The sequence below is a fragment of the Oryx dammah genome, unplaced genomic scaffold, assembly GCF_014754425.2.
Source record: "Oryx dammah isolate SB20612 unplaced genomic scaffold, SCBI_Odam_1.1 HiC_scaffold_17, whole genome shotgun sequence".
Classification (NCBI taxonomy): domain Eukaryota; kingdom Metazoa; phylum Chordata; class Mammalia; order Artiodactyla; family Bovidae; genus Oryx; species Oryx dammah.
In genome coordinates, this window is record NW_024070201.1 from 50170868 (window position 1) to 50196049 (window position 25182).

The 25182-nt window shown below is 37.2% G+C and overlaps 1 protein-coding gene across 2 annotated transcripts in view; it reads right to left on the bottom strand.

The window, feature by feature from the left end:
• The window catches only part of FCHSD2 (FCH and double SH3 domains 2), a 240119-nt gene that overhangs the window by 17039 nt on the left and 197898 nt on the right, over positions 1 to 25182 (bottom strand). For both annotated transcript variants that reach the window (XM_040258786.1, XM_040258787.1), the window contains exon 13: positions 10842 to 11003. In XM_040258786.1, coding sequence (XP_040114720.1) covers positions 10842 to 11003 — 162 coding nt within the window. The remainder of the gene's footprint in view (positions 1 to 10841; positions 11004 to 25182) is intronic.

Consider the following 25182-nt stretch of genomic DNA (forward strand, 5'->3'; position numbering starts at 1 on the left):
CCACAAAACAAGTCTTGATAAATTAAAAATGATTCAAGTACGTTATCGGACCACAGTGGAAATAAATTATGTCATTAACAGAAAGGTATCTGTAAGATTCCCAAATATTTGGAAACTCAATAATACTTTTAAACAACCCATGAAACAAAGAAGAAATTAAAAGGCCAATTAGAAAATATTTAAAATTGAATGGAAATAATAACACAATGTATCTGAGTTTGTGTGGTGGTGCTTAAGCAACATGTAGTGGGAAATGTTTAGTATGACATGCCTATACTGAAAAAGAAGTAAAGTCTCACATCAGTGACCTCAGCTTCCATGTTAAAAATATTAGGAAACAGCAAATTAAGTCCAAATTAATCAGGAAAAGGAAATAATAAAAAAAATGAGAGCAGAAATCAATAAAAAAAAAAAAACAGGGAAAAAAGTCAATGAAATCAAAAGCTGTTTTGTTTTTTGGTGACGATACATCAAATTTATAAACCTCTAGTAGGATGATCAAGGGGAAAAAAAAGGAGAAACAAATAACCAACATCAAGGAGTAGAAGTGATATCACTACAGATCCTCCAGACAATCAAATAATAAAAAATATTATGAACGACTTTATGCCAATAAATGTGGCAACTTACATGAAACCAACAAACTCTTTGAAAGACACAACTGGTCAAAGTCCATTCAAGAAGACTAAGTTGAAGAACCCTATCTCTATTAAAGAAATTGAGTTTTGTTGCTTAATAAAAAACTCCCACAAAACTCCCCTCCAGGTCCAGGATCTGGTGAGTTCTACTAAACATATAAGGAAGAAAAAAATTCTACATAGGCTTCCAGAAAATTGAAGAGGAAGGGATTCAAATTATTTTATGAGACAAGCATTATTCCCAAATCAGACAAAAACAGTTTAAGAAAACTATAGACTAATAAAGTATCTGCCATAATCAGACATATAAAATGCTGATCAAAATTTTAACAAATCAATTCTAATCAATATATAAAAAGGATAATAGTTCATCAGGAATGCAAAGTTGCAAGTTAATATATGAAAAATCATCAGTGAACTTCACCATATTAACAAACTAATAAGAAAAATCATTTAATATTTAGGACTTCCCTGTAACTCAAATGATCAAGAATCTGCCTGCAATGTAGGAGAGTGGGGTTCGATCCCTGAGTCAGGAAGATCCTCTGGAGAAGGGAATGGCAATTCGGCCCAGCATTCTTGCCTGGAGAGTCCCACAGACAGAGAAGCCTAGCGGGCTACAGCTCGTGGGGTTGCAAGGAGTCAGACAGGATTGAGCAACTAACACGTCACTTCAACATCCATTCCTATCAGTAAACTAAACAAAAATGGAGGAAACTTCCTTGACATGGGAAAGGGCATCTACAAAAATCCTACCATGAACATCATACTTAACGGTGAAAGACTACGCCTTCTCCCTAAGTTTGGGAACAACGCAAGAACATCCTGTTGGTTCTCACCACTTCTATTCAAGCAGTGTACTGGACACTGGAGCTGTTACAATAAGGGTAGGGGGGAAGTAAGCATAGAAGGAGATGTGAGGCATTTTGAATTGGAAAGGAAGAAGTAAAACTGTCTTTGTATACAGGTTACATGATTATCTACATAGAAGACCTACATTTAAAAAAAACTAATGAATGAGTTTAGCAATGTTGTAGGATACAAAATTAATATACAAAAATCAATTGTATTTCTATACGTTAGTAATGAACAATCAGAAGTTGGAATAAAAACTATTAGGACAGCATCAAAAACTATGAACTAGAGATAAGTCTGACAAAAGATGTGCAACACCTACACACTGAAAACTATCAAACACTGCTTAGAGAAATGAAAGACAATTGAAAGACTCAATATTGTTATGATATCAAATATCTTCAAGCTGATCTACAAATTCGCTGTAATCCTAATGAAAAAATTCTGGTAGCTTTTTCTGGTAGAAAACTGATTTGAAAATTCATATGGAAAAGCAAAGGAATGAGAATATCCAAAACAATTTTGAAAAGGAAGAAAGGTGGAAGTTTTTACCTGACTTTCGGACTTAAAAGTTACAATAATTAGGACACAGCAGCACTGTCATCAAGCGAGGCAAATGGATCAATGAAACAGAATAGGAAGTCCAAATATAGACCCATACATATATGGTTAGTTGATTGTTGACAAAGATGTAAAGGCATTTCAGTAGAGAAATGACAGTCTTTTAAACAAAAACAAGAAAAAAGAATTGTACTCACTCTTCTTAACTCATACAATCACAAACTTATATGTAAAACCTAAAATTATAAAACATACAAGAAAATCTTTATGACTTTGGGTTGGACAAAGGTTTCCTAGTTATATCACAGCATGGTCCATGAAAGAGAAAAAAAAGAAAGTTGGACTTCAACCAAAAAATTTCTGCTCTTTGAAAGATACTGTTAAGAAAATGAAAAGACAAGCCACAGACTCGGAGAAAATTACATAAATCATCTATCTGATAAAAGATTTGTATCCAGAGTATAAAAAGAATTCTCAAAATACAATAAAAAGAGAACAAACCACCTAATGAAATATACTTGAAAGATCTGAATGGATAGTTCACTGAAGAAGATATACATGTGTAAAACAAGCATCTGAAAAGATGCTCAACATTATTAGTGAAATGCAAATTAAAACTATAATGATACACTACTGCGCACCTATTAAAATATCTAAAGTTAGAAAGAGTGACCATACTAGCTATTGGCAAGGTAGTGGAACAACTGGAACACTAGCACTCCATTGATAGGAATGTAAAATGGTACAACCACCTTGGAAAATAACCTGAGAGTTACTCAAAATGTTAAACACATAGCCACTATATGACCCAGCTAAAACATACAGTCATAGCAGTTTTACTTGAAAGCACCCCAAACAACTCAAATGCCCATCATCAGAGTGAATGAATAAACAAATTTTGTGGTATATTCATACAACAGAATATAACTCAGCAATTAAAAGACTGACATGTAACAACATGGATGCTACTCAAAATAATTATGCTGTATGAAAGAGGTCAAACAAAGTGTATGTTTTAAAATATGTATAATCTACTGTATTTCAATTATACTTCAGTAAAACTGTTAAGAATAATAAAGCTTGGGAATTTTAATGACAACTGGTTGCACAGTACTTGAAGATGCTATAAGACCATTAACTACATCAAAATAGGGCAGTCGATAATTCACCAGATGCTTAAAACAAGAAATGAAAAAAGAAAAGATACAGCAATTGAAATGAATCACGAAAAAGGTTAGAGGAATAAAGAGTCATCTAAGGAGTGAGAGAAAAAGCAGGGCTTTAGAGGCAGACATATTTGGGTTCTAATCCCAGCTCTCTCCACTTACTAGCTGCGTGCTGCTGGGCAAGATAGTTAATTCTTCTCAGTCTATCTTCTCATCTGTAAATACATTCAGGATGGTTGTGATTATTAATTAAAATAATATATGAATGTGCCTGACATGGTACTTGGTACAGAATAGATGATTTATCAAAGTGAATAACCTCTTTTTGGTAGTATTTTTAGCTTAGTTAGTTGGTAGAACTGGAATAAACTGCTTAAAGTTCAGATTAATATTTTTGAACATGTATCATGTGTAAGGACCTGTGTCAAGCACTTTACTTGTTATGGCTATGGAGAAAGTCAAAGAACATAACACGGCTAGAGATACTTCTCATAGAAGTGAAATGCTCCAGCTTTTCAATGCCCATCTTTGGTCTTGGCTGTCAGTAAGTGACACTGGTTCTCTTGATCTGTGGACGCCAACCCAACAGCCATTATATGCAGCTAGATAATTTCCAGCCCCTGGCAAAGGGTCTCATGAGCAGTGGTGGCTCAATACATGCTTACTGAATTGAACTAAACTGATCCTACTGGGAACCTGAAATGTCAGTTTCATTAAAAGTGTGGACATTTTGAGTATGGAGTTTAGTCCAGTAAAAAGGTGAATGCCCATCTGGAAATACTGTAAATAAAAAAGCAACTGAAGATTTTTGTAGGTGTGTTCCATTATTTTCTATAGTTTACATTTCTCTCATCATGAAAATCCATTGTTCATTTCTTTGGGATTTAGCTCAAGTCAACAAACAGGTTTCTGTGTTATAAAAACAAAGCCCATTGGATGCAAGGACTATAAGGCATTACTGAGGCAGATGAGAACCAAATTAGCATCCTAAAGGTTTAAAATCTTTACTCTTGCCTTCCAAACACATACTGAGCATGATCTTCATAATGAACAGACCTAGAATTTATTTCTATGCAACTCTGTGAAATGCTCATATACTTAGGGATGCTTCCCAACAGAGTAGATGTCAGGATGCCTTGGCACAGTAGTTGGGGGAAGTGGTTGAAAACAAGGAAGTCATGTAAACACTGTCAGCTACAGTCTGGAAATCTAGAGAGGAAAAAAGAACAGACAGAAAGAACAAAAATAAACCAACCTCAAACTAAGAATCTCTGACTCAGTAATTCTAAGATTCTAACTTACAGAAAAAAAATCCCCAGTATGAAAAAATGTGTAAAAATGTTTTTATTAAAGAGTGTTATTTAGACTATGTGGAGGCAAGCCAAATACTAACCACAAAGAGTTAAGTAAATGCATTCCTGATGGGATATTACACAGACATGAAAAGGATGATTATGAAGGTCATCCATCAATATGGAATGTTAGATAAAAATATCCAAAATTAACCTTATTATGATAAAGGTGTTCAAAAAAGGAAGAGTAGAAAGAGGAAGGAATTCAATTAAGTTGCTAACAGTGTTGTTATAAGGATGGAGCTCTTTTTATTTTCTTCTCTGCCATACTTCCTAATTTTTTGTTATCTAGTTATATAATTTTTCTATTCTAAAATTAATATAATTTCAAAATTAGGTTTTAAACTGGGTATGGGTTTCTGAGTAAGAGAAGGCAAGAAAATGAGAAGGGATAAAGTGACAGAAGGGGTGACTGGGTCACTGGCAGGAATCCAATCATAGGAGACTGTATGCAGGGTCTGATTAACCATCAACTGAATAATTATACCAGCAGAATGCTCTCCATTAAAAAATATTGCTATATTGTGATTTTTTCCCCCTTCCTATTCCTATATTCTGTACCACAGCATAATACAGAAGGCAAAGAGTTAATACTCAAGAAGGTATAGTCCCTTCCTTATTCTATAAGGTAAACAACATACGTTTTAAAAATATTTATCTCTATAGGGCACTTTACACTAGTAATGTCTAATAGTACTATTAACTATGTTTTCCAGACGAAAGGGAATTCCAAACCTGATGATTAATGCTTTTGCTGGCATCTGTAATGGAAGAAATAATTTGGACCCCGATGTGTATTTCTACTCTCTGTTCCTCTCCAGCTAGCTGTCAGTGTGAAGAGCTACAAATTCCTCCAAGTTATTTCAGGGTTGTCATTTAAAATCAGGTTAAATAAATATTGGGACTTCATTAAACTATGTTATGCTTACATCTTTCCCTTATTTATACTGATACTAGAGCATCCATAAAACACATCCCTCAGCTGAAACTGAGAAAACACATGTTCTGTAAGAGCAACTAGAGGGAAGAAAGAGTGGAATGGGATTGCAAAATGCTGCTTTCACAGAGGATATGACATGTCTCTAGATGAGCTGATGTTTTGGGACAGTTGTCAAAAATATCTGATTTATTCAACACTTACAACCAGTCTGTACCACTCACTGCCAGACACTATACTAGGGATATCTCCTTCATTTCCTTCCTTCATACTCAGATGTCTTCCTTTATCTCTTGTTAAATTTCTTTAAAGACTATCCCAAATGACATTTCCTTGATGAAGACATTTCCTTGTCTCCCATTTTTCTAGCTGGTATAAGCATACCTTGGAGATATTGTGGGTTTGGTTTCAGACCACCACAATAAAGTCAGTTCAGTTCAGTCGCTTAGTCATGTATGACTTTTTGTGACCCCATGGACAGCAGAACATCAGGCTTCCCTGTCCATCACCAACTCCTGGAGCTCGCTCAAACTCAGGTCCATCTAGTCAGTGACGCCATCCAACCATCTCATCCTCTGTCGTGCCCTTCTCCTCCTGCCTTCAATCTTTCCCAGCATCAGGGTCTTTTCCAATGAGTCAGTTCTGTGCATCAGGTGACCAAAGTATTGGAGCTTCAGCTCCAGCATCAGTCCTTCCAGTGAATATTCAGGACTGATTTCCTTTAGGATTGACTGGTTTGATCTCTGTGCACATAAATCTATGTTTACATTATACTGTAGTTATTAAGCATGCAATACTATGTCTAAAAAATTTATATACCTTAACTAAGAAATACTTTATAGCCAAAAAATGCCATCATTTGAGTCTTCAGTGAGTCATAATCTTTTTGCTGGTAAAAAGGTCTTGCTTCGATGTTGATGGATGCTGACTGATCAAGGTGGTAGCTGCTGAAAGCTGGGGTGTCCATGGCAGTTTCTTAAAATGGGATAACACTGAAGTTTGTGGCATTGATCGACTCTTCCTCTCATGAACTATTTCTCTGTAGCATGCAAAGCTATTTGATAGCATTTTACCCAAAGTAAAACTTCTTTCAAAACTGGAGGCAATCCTCTTAAACCCTGATTTATCAACTAAGTTCATGTAATAGTCTAAACCTTTTGTTGTTACATGAGCAATCTTCACATCTTCACCAGGAGTATATTCCATCTCAAGAAACCACTTTCGTTGCTCATACATAGGAAGTAACTCTTAATCCATTAAAGTTTTATTACATGATTGCAGCAATCAGTCACATCTTGAGGCTCCACTTCTAGTTCTAGATCTCTTGCTATTACTGCTACTCTTGCATTACTTCCTCCACTGAATTCTTGAATCCCTCTAAGTCATCCATGAGGGTTGGAATCAACTTCCAAAGTCCTGTTCATATTGATATTTTGACCTCTTCCCATGAATCATGAGTGTTCTAAGTGGCATCTAGAATGGTGAATCCTTTCCAAAAGGTTTTCAACTTACTCTGCCTAGAGCCATCAGAAGAATCACTATCAAAGGCAACTACAGACTTCTGAAATATGTATCTTAAGTCATTAGACCTGAACATCAAAATTACTCCTTGATCCATGGGATATTGTATTAGCAGGTATGAAAACATGAATCTAACTGTACATCTCTATCAGAGCTCTTGGGTGACCAGGTGCATTGCCAATGAACAGTAATATTTACAAAGGAATCTTTTTCTGAGTAGTAGATCTTTTCAATTAAAAAAAAATGTATTTATGTTTTTGGCTGTGCTGGGTCTTTGTTGCTGCATGGGCTTTTCTCTAGTTGTGGCAGCAGGGGCTGCTCTCTAGCCGCAGTGGGAGGGCTTTGCATTGCGGTGGCTTCTCTTGTTGCAGAGCACAGGCTCCAGGGGCGCAGGTTTCAGTAGCTGCAGCACGTGGGCTCAGCAGTTGTGGCTCACAGGCTTAGCTGCTCTGTGGCATGTGGCATCTTCCTGAACTAAGGATCAAACCCCTGTCTCCTGCACTGGCAGGGCAGATTCTTTACCACTGAGCCACCAGGGAAGACTATGTAGTAGATCTTAAACAGTGGGTGTAAAATATTCATAAAGTCAGGTTGTAAAGTGATACACTGTCATCCAGGTTTTGTTCCATTTACAGAGAATAGCAGAGTAGATTTAGCATAATTCTTGAAGTCCCTAGAATTTTCAGAATGGTAAATGAGCACCGGCTTCAACTTAAAGTCACCAGCTTCCTTAGCCCCTAACCAAACAGTCAGCCTGTGCTTCGAAGCTTTGAAGCCAGGCATTGCCTTCTCTCTATCTATGTAAGTCCTAGGTGACATCTTTTCCCATGGCGAAGCTATTTTGTCTACATTGAAAATCTGTTTTTCAGTGTGACCACCTTCATTAATGATCTCAACTAGATCTTCTGGATAATCTGCTGTAGCTTCCACATCAGCATTTGCTGCTTTACCTTGCACTTTTATGTTACAAAGACAGTTTCTTTCCTTAAACTTCATGAACCAACCTCTGCTAGCTTCCAACTTTTCTTTTTACAGCTTCCTTACTTCTTTCAGCCTTCATAGAACTGAAAACAGTTAGGGCCTTGCTCTGGATTAAGCTTTGGCTTAATGGAATGTTGTGGCTGGTTTGATCATCTATCCAGACCACTAAGACTTCCTTGCTACCAGCAATAAAGCTTTTTTTCTTTCTTATCATTCACATATTCACTGGAGTAGTACTTTTCATTTCCCTTAAGAACTTTTCATTTGCATTCATAACATGGCCAAATGTTTGGCTCAAGAGGTCTAGCTTTTGGCCTCTGTTGGCTTTTGATGTTCCTTTCTCATTAAGCTTAATCATTTCTAGCTTTTGATTCAGACTGAGAGATGTGCAACTCTCCCTTTCACCTGACCACTCTATAGATTATTAATCAGCCTAATTTCAATATGGTTGCATCTCTGGGAATAGGGAGGCCAGAAGAGACGGAGAGAGACAGAGGAATGGCTAGTCAGGGAAGCAGTCAGAACACATAAACATTTATCAATTAACAGACGGGATTTGTGGTGCCCCAAAATGTTACAGTGGTAACATCACAGATTGCTAATCACAGATCACCATAACAAATGTAAAATGAAAAAAGAAAAAAAGAAAGTGAAGTCTCTCAGTCGTGCCCGACTCTTTGCGACCCCATGGACAGCCTGCACCAAGCTCCTCCGTCCATGGGATTTTCAAGGCAAGAGTACTGGAGTGGGTTGCCATTTCCTTCTCCAAAATGAAAAAGGAAACCCTTAATTTGTTAAAAAATGCAATTGTTGGTGAGCGCAATAAAGTGAATTGCAATAAAATGAGGTATGTTAAGTTTTTCTGATACAATTTTACAAAACCATGAGATTTTGGAGCTGGAGGGTATCTTAGAATTTCTGAAATCCAGAGACTTTTTCCAATATGTGCTGAGGAGTTAGGAGTTATCAATTTCAAGTTTGCTACACAATAGTTCAGTCATACACTTCCATATATCATTAAGATCCATAGAAGTCTGTCTGCTCTACCAGTTTGTAAGCTTGTTGAGGAGAAACACCAAGTCTTGTTCATCTCCAATTTGCCCAGGAAGTGGGCACACAGGGATAAGTGCATGCCTAGTTGATAGAGTTAGAAAAGATGCTAGTCTGAGGAAAACCATGGGGTTGATAAGTTGCCAACAGTAAGTACTGCTGAAGAAGCCAAAAGCAAGAATGTATCTGGAATTTGTTATCACTGTAAGTTTTGTTAAACAGAATAATGTGAATTAGATGGAAGTTGTGGCTTTTAAAAGATGCAATGGGAAGAGACATTCCATGAGACAGAGCAACTCTGTTGTATTTGAAACAAGGTAAGTTCTTTTAACCCCAAAGTCAAGTAGGTGATATGTACTTATTTTCCCCAGCTGGATTACCATTAATAGTGAAATAAAAATAAACCTTCAGTAGATTGCTTTTCTTTAAAATGCACATGCACTCACAATCTTTTTTAAATGTACAAGCATATTCTCATTAGAAAGTCAGAATGCCATGTGAAAAAACTGACAAAACTTCCAGGAATGTTCTTAAACTATGGCCACTTTCTCTAGCTCGATTCCTTTTATCTGAAGGGCACAAATATTGAAGAGGCACTATGGATATAGTGGAAAGTCAGGAGATTAGAGTTTTAGTTTGCTACTATGCCATCTGGGCTTCCCAGGTGGTGCAGAGGTAAGGAATCCACCTGCCACTGCAGGAGACAAAGAGACATAGGTTTGATCTCTGAGTTGGGAAGATCCCCTGGAGTAAGAAATGGCAACGCACTCCACTATTCTTGCTTGGAAAATTCCATAGACAGAGAAGCCTGGCGGGCTACACTCTAGGGGGTTGCAGAGTCAGACATGACTGAGAAACTGAGCACACACACTATTCCATTTATTTGTTGATTCATTCACTTTGTCCTTCAACAGACATTTACTGAGTACTGATATGTGCCAGACACTTTGCTGTGAAGAACAGTGAACCAGGTAGGCATGGAAATTACATTTCAGGGAAGAAGACAGATGATAAATGAAACAAGAAGACAAATATAGATTGTAATAAATGCCATATGGAAATAAACTAGATGAGAGAGAACAATGGGTAGGGAGGTAGCAGGAAAAAATAGTTTGACCAGCAAGGCATTATGTATCCACCTATGTAGTATCAGGCAAATCACTGAACTTTTCGGATACTCAGATTTCCAGGATGAAAAACCATGGTTGAACTGGATGCCATCAGGGTGGAGAACACTCTGAACCTGTAGTAAGAAAACTTAAGCTTGAGTTCTGGCCTTATTCATAAATCTGTACCTGTAACACTGTCTCCCTGATGAAAGAGACTGTGAGCAGAGTGTGACAGTCCTTGTGAACTGAACAGACTGTCATAGACTGTGTTCCTTTCCCTTCTTCAACACTGTTCACAATGCTCCGGATGTTTATTTTCATTTACACTGAAGAAGACCTCTGAAAACTCTGGAAACATTAGAGTAAAATTTTTATCCTGCTACCTCTGGATAAGAAATATACCTACTTTTATGAATGGGATAATGATAAACCTACTAGTGATAATATTTTATCACTATATAATGCACATTTTAAAAAGTACTATTCTTTTCTTCTCTCTTTCCTACACTAAGTTTAACTCAATTAGTGATAGACTAAAGGAAAAAACCACAAACCATTAGAAAATCCACTACTTTTTCTTTAAAATTTTGGCTATTATCAAGTTTGGTTACACAGTCATAGAAGAGCATCCTTTAGTGAAGTTAGCCCATCATATTCAAGAGAAACTGTACCGAGTGTAAGGCTCCATTATTAGTCACTGCAGGAAGGCGGGCCCATCGCTCATTTTCCAGTTCTTCCATCACTTGGTTCATTGCACTCTTTAGCCATGTGTCGACAGAAACACCAATCTGCTTTAGTAGGTCCAGTCGGGCTTCAGCTTTCAACTTAATTATCTAAGAGAACCAAGAAAATGGTCAGAAAGCAAAGCATTCTTTCCTCAAATTAATTGCTTTTAAGTTATTCCTGATTTAGTAATTAGGACAATCTTGATATTCACTAGTAATTCTTCCTTGGCATAGATGTTAATTTTTCACTTGATGAGAGGGAGAGAGAGAGGTAACAGGGAAGGAAAAGGAAGATGTTAATGCAACATAAAGTCTGGTTTCCTCTCCTGTTAAGGCTACACCTCAGAACGTTCTTAAGTTTAGCATTTTCAACAGCCTTCTAACCCATTTCCTGGACTTTCTCTTCTCCTCTATAATCCACCTTTTACAAGTCTACGAACGATCTCATCAGTCACTTCTCTGCTTAAAAACACTCATGATTCCTGACTGCCTACTGAGTAAAGATTTTAAATTAGATTCTAATACAGCTATCAGAAACAGGAGATGTTGAGAATAAAAGAAGTTTCTGTGCTCCATTAAGAAAAGGAAACACTGCCTGTTCTTTAGCTCTTGTTCCAAGCCATAAGCAAGTAATCACAGAATTACTTCAAACCTGTCCTAATCAAACAGTAACTGCTTTGCCCAGTAGCCATGCCTCTAAGTCAGCCAATCAATGACAGTCCCTTGCTTCTGCAAGGCAGCCAGTCAACCACAGCCTCACTCCAGTAAGCATCAACAATCAAGCTTCCACTCCTGCTTCCAATAGTCTACCAATCTCTGTGTGCTAGTGCTTAGCCACTCAGTTGTGTCTGACTCTTTGAGACCCCACAAACTGTAGTCCGCCAGGCTCCTCTGTTTCTGGGGATCTTCCAGGCAAGAATAGTGGAGTGGGCTGTCATGCCCTCCTCCAGGGGATCTTCTCAACCCAGGGATCAAACCCAGGTCTCCTGCATTGCAGGCGGATTCTTCACTGCCTAGGTAAGAACAGACCTCCTTCCCTACCGACTTCTAGGGAAGTCCTATCTCTGCCGCCAGTTAAAAGTGAACAAGTCTGTAGTACATTTCCCGTTTTGAAAATCTGCCAGTCCCTGAAACCCACACTTCTCAAAACACTTTGCGTCAGTTCTACTTTGTCAGAGAGATTATATTTTATAAATATCATTCCTTTTTGGTTTAGCAAGTAGTAAACTCAGCCTCACTGTTCTTCGTATTAAGAGTGGTGGTTGGTGTCTTTCTCAACATTTGAAGGCTCCATTGAGATAATTTTGAGGACCTTCACTGGATGGCCTTCTATGCGACTCTTAAACAAGTGTGATCACTGAGCCCTCACAGTATACAATTTTGATCACTCTCTAGACTCTCTGCTAAGGGAGTTGGTATCAAAAAGGATCTGAGCTCTGACTTCTTTCACTGAGCTCTCATTGCTAAATTTATTTTGTATTCCTAAGTTTTGCACAGTGAGACTTCCCTGGCACTCCAGTGGTTAAGATTCCCCTCTTCCACTATAGGGGGCACAAGTTTGATCCCTGGTTGAGAAACTAAGATTCTATATGCCACATGGGGCAGCCAAAGAAAAAAAAAAGAGAGATAAAAATTCATATAAGATTAACCATATTAGTCACTTTAAAGTACACAATTCAGTGGTTTGGGATATCACATAGACCTTAATATATAGTAATTAAAGATTCTGGCTTGTGGCATACTACTTGGTAAATAGACTTGCAAAAATCTGTTTCTTCTAATAATTTTTTCTTGGTAACAACTTTATTGAGATAAAGTACACATATAATTTACTCATTTAAATTATATAATACATTTGACTTACAGCATATTCACAGATACATGCAATTATCACAACTTTCTTTTATTTTTTAACTTTTTATTGGAGTATAGTTATTTAACAATGTTGCGACAGTTTCAGGCATACAGCAAAGTGATTCAGCTATACATATACATGTATATGTATATACATATATCTATTCTTTTTCAAATTACTATCCCATTTAGATTGTTACATAATATTGAGCAGAGTTCCCTGTGCTATACAGTAGATCCTTGTTGGTTATCCATTTTAACTATAGCACTGTCACTACAATTTTGGAACATTTTAATCACCTCCAAACTTCCCTGCACTCCTGCCATGCCCTTTAGCTAATGCTCCCCTATCCCTTATTCTCTGTAGCTCTGGAACCACTAATCTACTGTCTTTCTCTATGAAAGAAAGTGAAAGTCATTCAGTCGAGTCGGACTCTTTGCGACCTCATAGACTGTACAGTTCACGGAATTCTCCAGGCCAGAATACTGGTGTGGGTAGCCTTTCCCATCTCCAGGGGATCTTCCCAACCCAGGTTTTAGATTTGCCTATTCTGAACATTTAATATAAATAGAACCATACAATATTTCCTGTCTGGCTTCTCTTACTTAGAATAATGTTTCTAAAGTCCATCCACGTTGTAACATGTATTAGTATTTCATTCCTTTTTATGGATGTTGCATGGATATAACACATTTTGTTTATCTACTTGCCAGTTGATGGGTTGTTTCAACTTTTCAGCTAATATGAAAATGTTGCTGTAAACATTTGTATACAACTTACACATCAGTGTACAAGTTTTCCTGTAGACCTATGTTTTCATTTCTTATAGATATATACCCAGGACTGGACTTACTTAGTCATAAAGTCACAGTGTTTGACCATTTGGGGAAATTGTTTTTCAAAGCAGCTACCTCATTTAACAATCACACCAGCAGGGTATGAGGATTACCATTTCTTCACATCCTGGCAACACTTGCTAATGTTGGCCAGTTTTGATTCTAGCCATCCTAGTGCCTGTGAAGTGGCATTTCACTCTGGTTTTGATTTGTTCCCTGATGACTAACGATGTCAAGCATCTTTTCACGTGCTTATTAATCAGCTGTATATCTTCTTTGGAGAAATGTCTATTCAGAACTTTTGTCCATTTTAAAGTTGGGTTGTCTTTTTACTATTTTTTATTGTGTTTTTGTCTTTTTATTGTAAGCCTTTTGATGTATTTTAGATAAAAAAGTCCCTTATTAGTTATCTGATTTGCAAATCAGGTCAGTTCAGTCACTCAGCGTGTCCAACTCTCTGTGACCCCACGGACTGCAGCACGCCAGGCCTCCCTGTCCATCACTAACTCCTGGAGCTTGCTCAAACTCATGTCCATTGAGTCAGTGATGCCATCAAACCATCTCATCCTCTGTCGTCTCCTTCTCCTCCTGCCTTCAATCTTTCCCAGCATCAGGGTCTTTTCCAGTGAGTCAGCTCTTCACACCAGGCTGCCAAAGTATTGGAGTTTCAGCTTCAGCATCAGTCCTTCCAATGAATACTCAGGACTGATTTCCTTTAGGATGGACTGTTCTGATCTCCTTGCATATCAAGGGACTCTCCAGAGTCTTCTCCAACACCACAGTTCAAACACTGTAACTCTTCGGCACTCAGCTTTCTTTATGGTCCAGCTCTCACATCCATACATGACTACTGGAAAAACCATAGCTTTGACTAGACGGAACTTTGTCGGCAAAGTAATGTCTCTGCCTTTTTTTTTTTTCCTGCTTTTTAATATGCTGTCTAGGTTTGTCATAGTTTTTCTTCCAAGAAGTAAGCATCTTTTAATTTCATGGCTGCAGTCACCATGTGCAATGATTTGCAAATATTTTTCCCCATTCTGTGGGTTGTATTTCACTTCTTAACAGTGAAGCATAAAAGTTAAAAATTTGATTAAGTCCAATTTATTTATTTTTTTTTTTTGTAGCTTGGGTTTTTGGTGTCATATCAAATAAATTAATCCAGGGTCACAAAGGTTAATCCCCATGTTTCTTATAAGGTTTTATAGCTTTAACTGTTTCATTTGGGTATTTGATCATTCTGAGTTGAGTTTATTTTTGTATATGGTGTGAGGTCAGGGTCCAGCTTCATTCTTTTGCATGTGGATATCCAGTAGTCTCAGAACCATTCTAGTAGGTATTTTAAACTAATATAGGCAATGAAATTTTTTTTTTTAATGAGTAAACTAACAAACCTCTTTTTGGAAATTATAAGTGTAAGTCATTTAACTGCTAAAGCAGAGAAGCAAAGAAAATATAAAGAAAGAGAGAGAGAAAAAGACACATGTACACACACACACATGAGTGAGAAAGATCAGTATATTCTATTTTCTCAAATCTAAGTAATCTAGTTTTCATAAGATTTATTTTTGTCAGTACTTTGCCAAGCAATTAAAGAACATGATATTTGCAAACTTAGATTGCAGTTCCAGAATAAACTATGTTAGCCTTCCTTCAGAGTTCCAACTGTTTATATTTCAACAACTATTTAAAAGCAGAACTTTCCATTGTTTTCAAGTGCATTTTGATGATCTGCCAATTGATTAAAATTCTGTAGAGCATAGTTCTCTGAAACTTGATGGCATTCCAGATACTGCGTGACCAAATCATCTTTAAAACTTGTAAAAAGATAGAGCTTTTTAAAATGATGTTTTAAAAAGTCAGATCTTTTAAGATATAAAACCTTGGAGTATTAACACTGTCAATTAACCAACTTTAATGTAAAACTGAACATATTCGTATCCAAGTGTCACACCATGGTTGAGTTTATGAAACTTTTTGACAGTTACAAAATCTGTAAACCTAATTTGGGCTTAATTAACTTATATTCAAAATATCATTTCTCTAAGAATAAGAACTGTGTCTATTTGTAACCCTACTATTTAGGTCAGTGCATACAGTAGGAAATGAATAATGGTAGATAATACCATTTGCCACTCAATTACTTCTGGTATCTTAAATCCCCCCTCACCCCTAAACAACTTTTATCATATATACTAGGTACTATATAATTACACTATTTCATTTAATTCACACAACAAGCCTGAGAATGTATATCATAAACTCTACTGAATAGGTGAGAAAAATGACTTAACCAAGGTCATATCAATTGTGGTAAAAGGTTATTCCCAATGAAACACAGGAGTCTCCATGCATCCCCTCCCACATTGATTCTGGCCTTGTCCATATGATTATTTTTTTGGCCAATGGAACATAACATATACAAATCTGATAAAAGCTGAGGCTTGATAAGAGTGTTACTAGGCCTTGATTTCTTGGTATATGCCTCCATTATGTGAGGAAGACCTGTTTAGCCTATTTGAGGATGGAGGGCCATATGGGAAAAAGACCTAATCCTCTAGCTGTGTACAGCTCTTTGAGTAATCATGGGCAAATCATGGGAAGAACTACACAGACAAAACCCAGATGATGAAAGATAATAAATCATTGTTGTTTTTGCCATTAAACTGTATTTTTTTTTCCAAAGGCAGCAACAAATTACTGTACTTAATAATTTAATTCCCAAATATCTGGGATATCTTTCTGTTACTACTTTCTAATTTTATTCTCATGGGCCAGAGAACAAACTCCGCATGACATCCTTTCAGACTCAGTGACATGGGTTTGTGGTATAGTCTATGGTCTTACTAAATATTCTATATCTACTTTATTTATATTATTATTATTATTATTTTTTTTTTTTTGGCCAGGCCTCATGGGTTGTGGGAGCTTAGTTCCCTGACCAGGGATTGAACCCAGGCCCTCAGCAGTGAAAGCACAATGTCTTAACCCCTAAACTACCAGGGAATTTCTCCATGTCTACTTTAAAAGAACATAGCAGTATATTCTACTCCTGTGGAGTGGAGGGTTCTATAAATGTCTATTAGGTAAAGTTGGCTCATGTGTTATTCAAGTCTTCTATATATTTACTAATTTTCTAGCTCCTTGTTCCATCAACTACAGAATGGAAAGCTGAAGTCTCAAACTATGATTATCAGTTCAGTTCATTTCAATTGCTCAGTCGTGTCCGACTCTTTGCGACCCCATGAATCGCAACACGCCAGGCCTCCCTGTCCATCACCATTTTCTGGAGTTCACTCAGACTCACATCCATCGAGTCCGTGATGCCATCCAGCCATCTCATCCTCTGTCATCCCCTTCTCCTCCTGCCCCCAATCCCTCCCAGCATCAAAGTCTTTTCCAATGAGTCAACTCTTTGCATGAAGTGGCCAAAGTACTGGAGCTTCAGCTTTAGCATCATTCCTTTCAAAGAAATCCCAGGGCTGATCTCCTTCAGAATGGACTGGTTGGATCTCCTTGCAGTCCAAGGGACTCTCAAGAGTCTTCTCCAACACCACAGTTCAAAAGCATCAATTCTTCGGCACTCAGCCTTCTTCACAGTCCAACTCTCACATCTATACATGACTCCTGGAAAAACCATAGCCTTGACTAGACGGACCTTAGTCGGCAAAGTAATGTCTCTAGTTTTGAATATGCTATCTAGGTTGATCATAACTTTTCTTCCGAGGAGTAAGCGTCTTTTAATTTCATGGCTGCAATCACCATCTGCAGTGATTTTGGAGCCCCCCAAAATAAAGTCTCACACTGTTTCCACCGTTTCCCCATCTATTTCCCATGAAGTGATGGGACCAGATGCCATGATCTTAGTTTTCTGAATGCTGAGCTTTAAGCCAACTTTTTCACTCTCCTCTTTCACTTTCATCAAGAGGCTTTTTATTTCTTCATTTTGTTTTCAGTTTTTACATGAACTATTCTGTAACTCTGTTATTAGCTAAAAACACATTTAGGATTGTTTTGATGAACTGTACTTCTTTTTAATCATTATGAATCATCATCTCTCTTAACATTTCTTAAGCCACCTATTTTGTCTGATATTAATATAATCACTTCCATTTTCTAATGATTAGCACTGCTTCCCTCTGATGAACAAGAGCTGAAATTTATGCTCATTTTTTTGCGGGGGGGCCTTCTAGCTGTTGTTTCTTGCCAAGTTCCTTGCAGTTTCTGTTCCACATGTCTGTTTAGGTTTGGCCAAGGATTTGGATGGCTATTTATATGCAAATTTGAGAACTCCCTGACATCCCAGCTCAAGCCAGTGAGGCTGAGGCTCTCTGCTTGAATCTTAGTTGTACAGCCCTTCAGGAAGAGCTGTAAAATGTAAATGTCACTAAGTATAGTCCCATTCTTTGAAGAGTCTATTCCTCTCAAGTTCTTATATGCTTTGGGGCATTTTCCAGTTCTATCAAATAGGTATTTTAAATATTTTTACCCTAGCAATTGTTATCTAAAAGAGGATATAAGCTAGTCCCTTATTATCAGAAGCAGAAACCCTTGAAGAGATATAGCCTACATTCAAGAAGAATTCCAAGAGATCTTAAATGTCACTCTGTAGTATTATTAATAATATTTGCATTTTAATTTTGTTTTTATTTTATTTTTTTTAAATTTATTTATTTATTTTTAATTTTTACTTTACAATTCTGTATTGGTTTTGGCATATAGCCTACATTCAAGAAGAATTCCAAGAGATCTTAAATGTCACTCTGTAGTATTATTAATAATATTTGCATTTTAATTTTGAAACTATTTAATACATATGTAGAATAAAGCAAATAAAATATCATGATAATACAGGAACTAAAAATCTCATTATAAAATAAAAGATACACACATAAAAACCAAAGAAGTTTAATAAAATCTTTCCAATTTTAAATTTTAACTGAAAATATCAGTATGAACTCATGATTCTAAAAAAATCCCTAGCTCTAAACCACGGGCCAAGAATTTATTTCTCTACCACAAACCAGGTGCAATAAGCACCTTCAGAGCCTAGACTTTGGTATCTAAATATTATTCTATATACTAAAAGAAATCAGGGCTTCTTGGAGAAAAGGTTAATTCTAAATATGGGCAGAGAAAATACAAAGCGAACCTAAGATAGCTTTCACTCATTTCACATGCTAGCAAAGTAATTAATCTCAAAATTCTCCAAGCTATGCTTCAACAGTACCTGAATCAAGAACATCCAGATGTTCAAGCTGTTATTTAGAAAAGACAGAGGGAAAAAAAAAAAAAGAAAAGAACAACAACAACAACAACAAAAAAGAAAAGACAGAGGAACCAGAGATCAATTGCCAACATCTGTTGAATCACAGAAAAAGCAAGAGAATTCCAGAAAAACATGCACTTCTGCTTCACTGACCACACTAAAGCCTTTGACTATGTGGATCACAACAAACTGGAAAATTCTTCAAGAGACGGGAATACCAGACCACCTTACCTGCCTCTTGAGAAATCTGTATGCAGGTCAAAATGCAACAGTTAGAACCAGACAAGGAACAACAGACTGGTTCCAAATTGGGAAAGGAGTACATCAAGGCTGTATATTGTCACCCTGTTTATTTAATTTCTATGCAGAGTTGTTGTCTAACATCATGTGAAATGCCAGGCTGGATGAAGCACAAGCTGGAATCAAAACTGCCAGGAGAAATTTCAATAGCCTTAGATATGCAGATGACACCACCCTTAGGGAAGAAAGTGAAAAGGAACTAAAGAGCCTCTTGATGAAAGTGAAAGAGGAGAGTGAAAAAGCTGGTGTAAAACTCAACATTCAAACAATGATCATGGCATCCGGTCCCATCACTTCATGGCAAATAGATGGGGAAACAATGGAAACAGTGACAGACTTTATTTTCTTGGGCTCCAAAATCACTGCAGATGGTGACTGCAGCCATGAAATTAAAAGACGCTTGCTCCTTGGAAGAAAAGCTATGACCAACCTAGACAGCATATTAAAAAAGCAGAGATATTACTTTGCCGACAAAGGTTCCGTCTAGTAAAGCTACGGCTTTTCCAGTAGTCATGTATGATGTGAGGTTGGACCATAAAGAAAGCTAAGTGCCAAAGAATCGATGCTTTTGAACTGTGGTGTTCGAGAAGACTCTTGAGAGTCCCACAGACTGCAAGGACATCAATATAGTCAATCCTAAAGGAAATCAATCTTGAATATTCATTGGAAGGACTGATGCTGAAGCTGAAGTGCCAATACTTTGGCCACCTGACACAGAGAGTTGACTCATTAGAAAAGACCCTGATGCTGGGAAAGACTGAAGGAGAAGGGGATGACAGAGGGTGAGACTGGATGGCATCACCAACTCAATGGACATGAGTTTGAGCAAGCTCCAGAAGACGATGAAGGACAGGGAAGCCTGGCATGCTGCAGTCCATGGGGTCACAATGAGTTGGACATGACTGAGCGACTGAACAGCAGTAAGATAGCTTGCTGTGCTAGAAAGCAAATTAATGTTAAAAGACTAACAAGAGTAATGTGAAAAGGACACAGAAGTCAGCTTAAATGGACTCTCACTGGCCAAATTTAGATAATATGGGGCTTAAAGCAGGACAACTCTAATATTAAAAATACATTAAATGAATTAAAAATCCATAATAAATTGAAAGTACATAAAGTGGGACTCCATGAGGAGACACAAGATGTTGCAGTTCTACCCAGCCAGAGCTGAGAGACCAGAGACCTTGTTGGATTCTCAAGGCATAAGAAGAAATGGCAGAAAGGAGATCCATTAGTAATAAGGCTGAACTAGACCTACTGGAAAGGCTACTCTAAACCAGTCTAAACAGAGCTTAAAAATAAGTCTTGAACAGATCTAACTGATCTGCAGGTCAAACTGAGCTTGCTGCCCAAACAAAACTCAATAGGCTTTAACAGAGGAAAAGAGAATTCAGACACTCAATAGCATTCAGTGAAAAAAAAAAAGTACTAAGTATTTGAATAAGAGAAAAATACAAGTCACAACCAAAGGAAAAATCAGTCAGGAGAGAGTCAGAAATCATGGAATGAGTAGATGAGAACTTTAAAGTCACTTTTATAAATATACTTAAGGACTAAAAGGACATGAAAATAAACAAGAGTGAACTGGCAGATATAAGGAACCAAATCGAACTTATAGACCTAAAAATGTAATATCTGAAATCAAAATTCACAGGTTAGCCTTAATAGCAAGTTATAACTACAGAAGAACAGATTCATGAACTTGAATACATAACAACTCATCAAACTTAGATTATGATAAAAAATAAGGCTGGTAAAAGTGTGTGAGGTGATCTTTATATGTGATGTGTAGGACAATATCAAGTGATATATTATTCATGTTGTTGGAACTGAACTAACCTATTTGACAGCAGATCATTTGTTGCCTGGTCACAAAAGAATTTTTGGGATGACAGAAATATTTTCTATCTTGGTTGTAGAGGTGGATATATAGGAGTATGCATTTGTCAAAGCACATCAGAATGTTTACTTGAAATGGTTACATTTTATGTATTTTATACCTTAATAAAATTGATTTTTTAAATTCCATGACATTGTAATGATACTTAAGAAAGGGAGAAAAAGACTCACTGGAGGTGACTAATACTTGTCAATTGCAATGGAAAAAGAAAAAAGAACTTTAACAGTGGAAAGATTCGGTAGTACCACCTAAATTGAAAGTGACTATTCTTAGCATCAATTGTGAGAAAACTTGATAAAAACATACTATGATGAAAAACAGTATCATCTATAAAGTAGTCTTGCCTAAAATAAGACTATGATCAGGCCTTTAAACTTGCAACTTATAGCACAGAAATACACTCATAAATTTTATACTGTAGAACATTAATAGTTGATTTAGCATGTTGAAAAATAAATACTCTTCATCTTTTTTGTACATTTGAAAAATATTCACATTAAAAACTGAAGAAAGTGGTTAGTTAAGAGGTCTACCAACATACTACATTGTAAGAGTACAATGTCACCTCACAATAAACAAGTCTGAAGGTAATATAAATTTGGATATATATGATTAGAAATTTTGGTTTTATAGCAGGGTCACCCTTAGCATTTCATTAACCTTGTAGCAATGAGGACTCAGGGGCTTCCCACGTAGCTCAGTGGCAATGAATCCGCCTGCAGTGCAGGAGACACAGGTTTGATCCCTGGGTCAGGAAGATTCCCAGGAGAAGGAAACGGCAACCCATCCCAATATTCTTCCCTGGGAAATAACATGGACAGAGGAGCCTGGTAGGCTACAGCCCTTGGGGTCACAAAAGAGTCAGACACAACTTAGTGACTAAACAACAATGAGGCCTCACATTTTATGCAACTGAAGTTCTTATACTTCCCTTATAGCATTATGGCAAAGATCTTACCATTTCCCAGTCTTTGAGTACAAAAGTGACACTGTGATTTTGAATTACTCAAGTACAAGAGAATTGTGTCCTGAAACACAAGTCATGTACAGTTTCCAGAAAGGGCATTTAAAACTCCTAGCTTCTTGAAAAGCTATCTTAAAAATGGGTATGAAATGGGTGGCTCAACAGTAAAGAATTTGCCTGCAATGCAGAACACACAGGAGACACAGGTTTGATTTCTGGGTCAGGAAGATCCCTTGGAGGAGGGTGTGGCAACCCACTCCAGTATTCTTGCCAGAAAAACAGCAAGGACAGAGGAGCCTGGCGGGCTACGGTCAACAGGGTTGCAAAGAGTCAGACACGACTGAGGTGACTGAGCACTAGCATGTCAGATCAAGAAGTGTGTATCTGTATGACAAAGTGAAGTGAAGTGAAGTCCCTCAGTTGTGTCCGACTCTTTGCGACCCCATGGACACCAGGCTCCTCTGTCCATGGGATTTTCTAGGTAAGAGTACTGGAGTGGGTTGCCATTTCCTTCTCCATGACAAAAGACATTTCAAAAAATTCAAATACCTAACTACCAGATTAAGAAAACTCTTTAAAATTTTAATTTGAGCAGCTATTGCCTCATTTCAATTCTTAAACTAGGGGCTACAAAGAGTAGCACAGCTAGTAGTCATAACAAGGTAACAGTAATTTTGTTCATCAGTTTACGTCTAGTATATTCATCAGAATCTGGCACACAGCAGACACTCATTAATTGTTTGTTAAACTAATCAAAGAGTCCAACCCAAAATTAACCAGCCAATAATTATTTAATCACTACACAACCTCTATTATACTGTTCTTTGGAAATAGTAATCTATTCTTATTCTTTAGAAAAGCACAGGCCATTTACATTTTTAATTTCTTATGACTGGAAAAAAAAAGTTTAATCTATTACTGAGTACCATAAAGGTTTCTATTCTAATTAGCAACACTAAATGGAAACACAATATAGAAAAGATTGGATAAAGCAGATTAACCAACAAGGGAGGGTAGCATTCATGTTGTAGGAGTTAAACACCAAACATAAAGGATATAATGGATTTTTAACTAGTTTCTTATCCCTTCTGTTTCAGTATTTATAATAAAGTAAGTAACTGTTGAATGGAAAGAGAAAATCCAATGCAAATGATATATAGGCAGAAGAAAGAAAAAGGAAATCTACTGAAACTACCACTGTCAATTCCTCTGAAGGCTCTCACGGTCTAGCCTATAAAAAAATCTCATCATGACAATACTGCAAATAATCCCCTAATACTACCCTCATATTTGCCATCTAATTTTAGTTGGGTTATTTTTTGTAACTGATAAGTGGAAATCAAGTGAGAGATTGTTTTATAAAAGCGGTAGGATTAACTGCATTTCACAGACATGAAAAACGCATTGTGGTTTTTCGCATATTCCATATTTCTGGTAAAATTATCTTTGAGAATGCAGACTTACATACTAGTATTAGGAGAGATGAACATTCTGTTGTGTGAATCTCACTTTATATTTTAAGCTTTACAAACACAGGGCAGTTTAGCACATTCATGGAAATAACAGGTCATTCAACCTAAATGCAGACTTTGTGTGACTGATACCTACTACTGCTATTACTGGAGGGCATGGTGGAGGTAGGGTACCAGATGGTGACATATGGATAAAGTCTGGAAATGGAAAATACAAGAGAGAACACACCCTTTAGAAAACTTCTGAGACTTGTCCTGTCAAGACTCTGAAATTGACTTCACCCAGAGTTTGGAGAAACATCAAACAAGAAAAGCTCTTCTACACAAGCACATGTTTCTCAGACTAGGCAAGATCCTGCCAATGTACTTGGCCAGCACCCTAGGGCAGCTGTTTAGCCATGACCTTGAATTCAGTGAGGAAAAGGGCTATTTATTGTTCACTCTGCTCTCTTTACTATGGAGGCTGTGGGTCACGTGCTAGGAATAAAGGCGAGCTGGTGTTGCTGGGGCTTCTCCAGGCCAGGTAGAAAGCAAGCCTTGTCTGGTTCAGATTACTTCCATGGGTGGTGTCACAAACACACTCATATTCCCTGTCTTTGCTGATGCTGCCTTTCTGCTCACTACCAACCCCTACTCCTTGCCCCAACTCAATCACTGAAACACTTCCTCAAATCTAGAGATCTGAGAGAGTGTTTGAAAATCACTAGTTTAGATTAATGCTCAATCCAATGCAAGAAGTACTTGTACAGAATCTTATGCACTTACAGTGCTGCACTAGATCTTGGGCAACTTATTCTGCCACTGGGCATATCTGACTGTTAGAAAGTATTTCCCAGTAGCAAGCTCAAATCTGCCTTCTTCCTACCTTCTTCTTTTAGTTCTAGCTCTGCCTCTTGAGGTTGCAGGGCACAAAACTGTGCCATCTGTTTTTCATCTGTCAATGCCCATCTTAAGTTTTACCTCTTTGTATTACCTGCCCTAATTACGTCTCCCACAGCGACCCCTGTGCCCTTTGGTTTCCTTATGTGTAGACCACTCCTTGGCACTTATGCTTTAGAGTCTTAACTATCTTGGGCATTCTTTCAGCCCTTCTAATAAGAACATATTCTCACTGAGGGCTGGACACTCTCAGTCTTTTTTTTAAATATCTACTTCCATATCCCTTTACTATGATGCACTGGATATGTAACTAAATACAAATGAGCAGGGGTCCTCCATGAACTGATCTTAACCATGATGACTTTCCTTACTTTGTACCACATTTTCTTACAAACATCTTCTGTCCTAATCAAATCCAACTGCCAACTATATCCTATATCTTTCTCCTTTGCAAATAACTTTTCTTTCCATCTCAACTTCTCCCTCTCTAGGTCACAGGATATTAGTGTATGGTACACGAACTTCTGCACACTACACATAAAATGTGTATTTTTCTGTGGTAGAGAGGGTTTTATACTGTCATATAATCCTCAAAGGATTCCATGACTCCCCAAAAGATTAAAATTCAGTGCTTTAACTTTTTTTTTTGCCTTGTCTGCTTAATCAACTCTTGGCACTGAATGTACGTGGATCAGTTTCTGTACTATTAATCTTTATTGTGGCCTAATTCTTTTGCTATTTAATATTTCATGATTGTAAACCCGTCATAGTGGGCTTAGTGTCTTTTTGCTATGTGTACTACCTTGTATGAAACA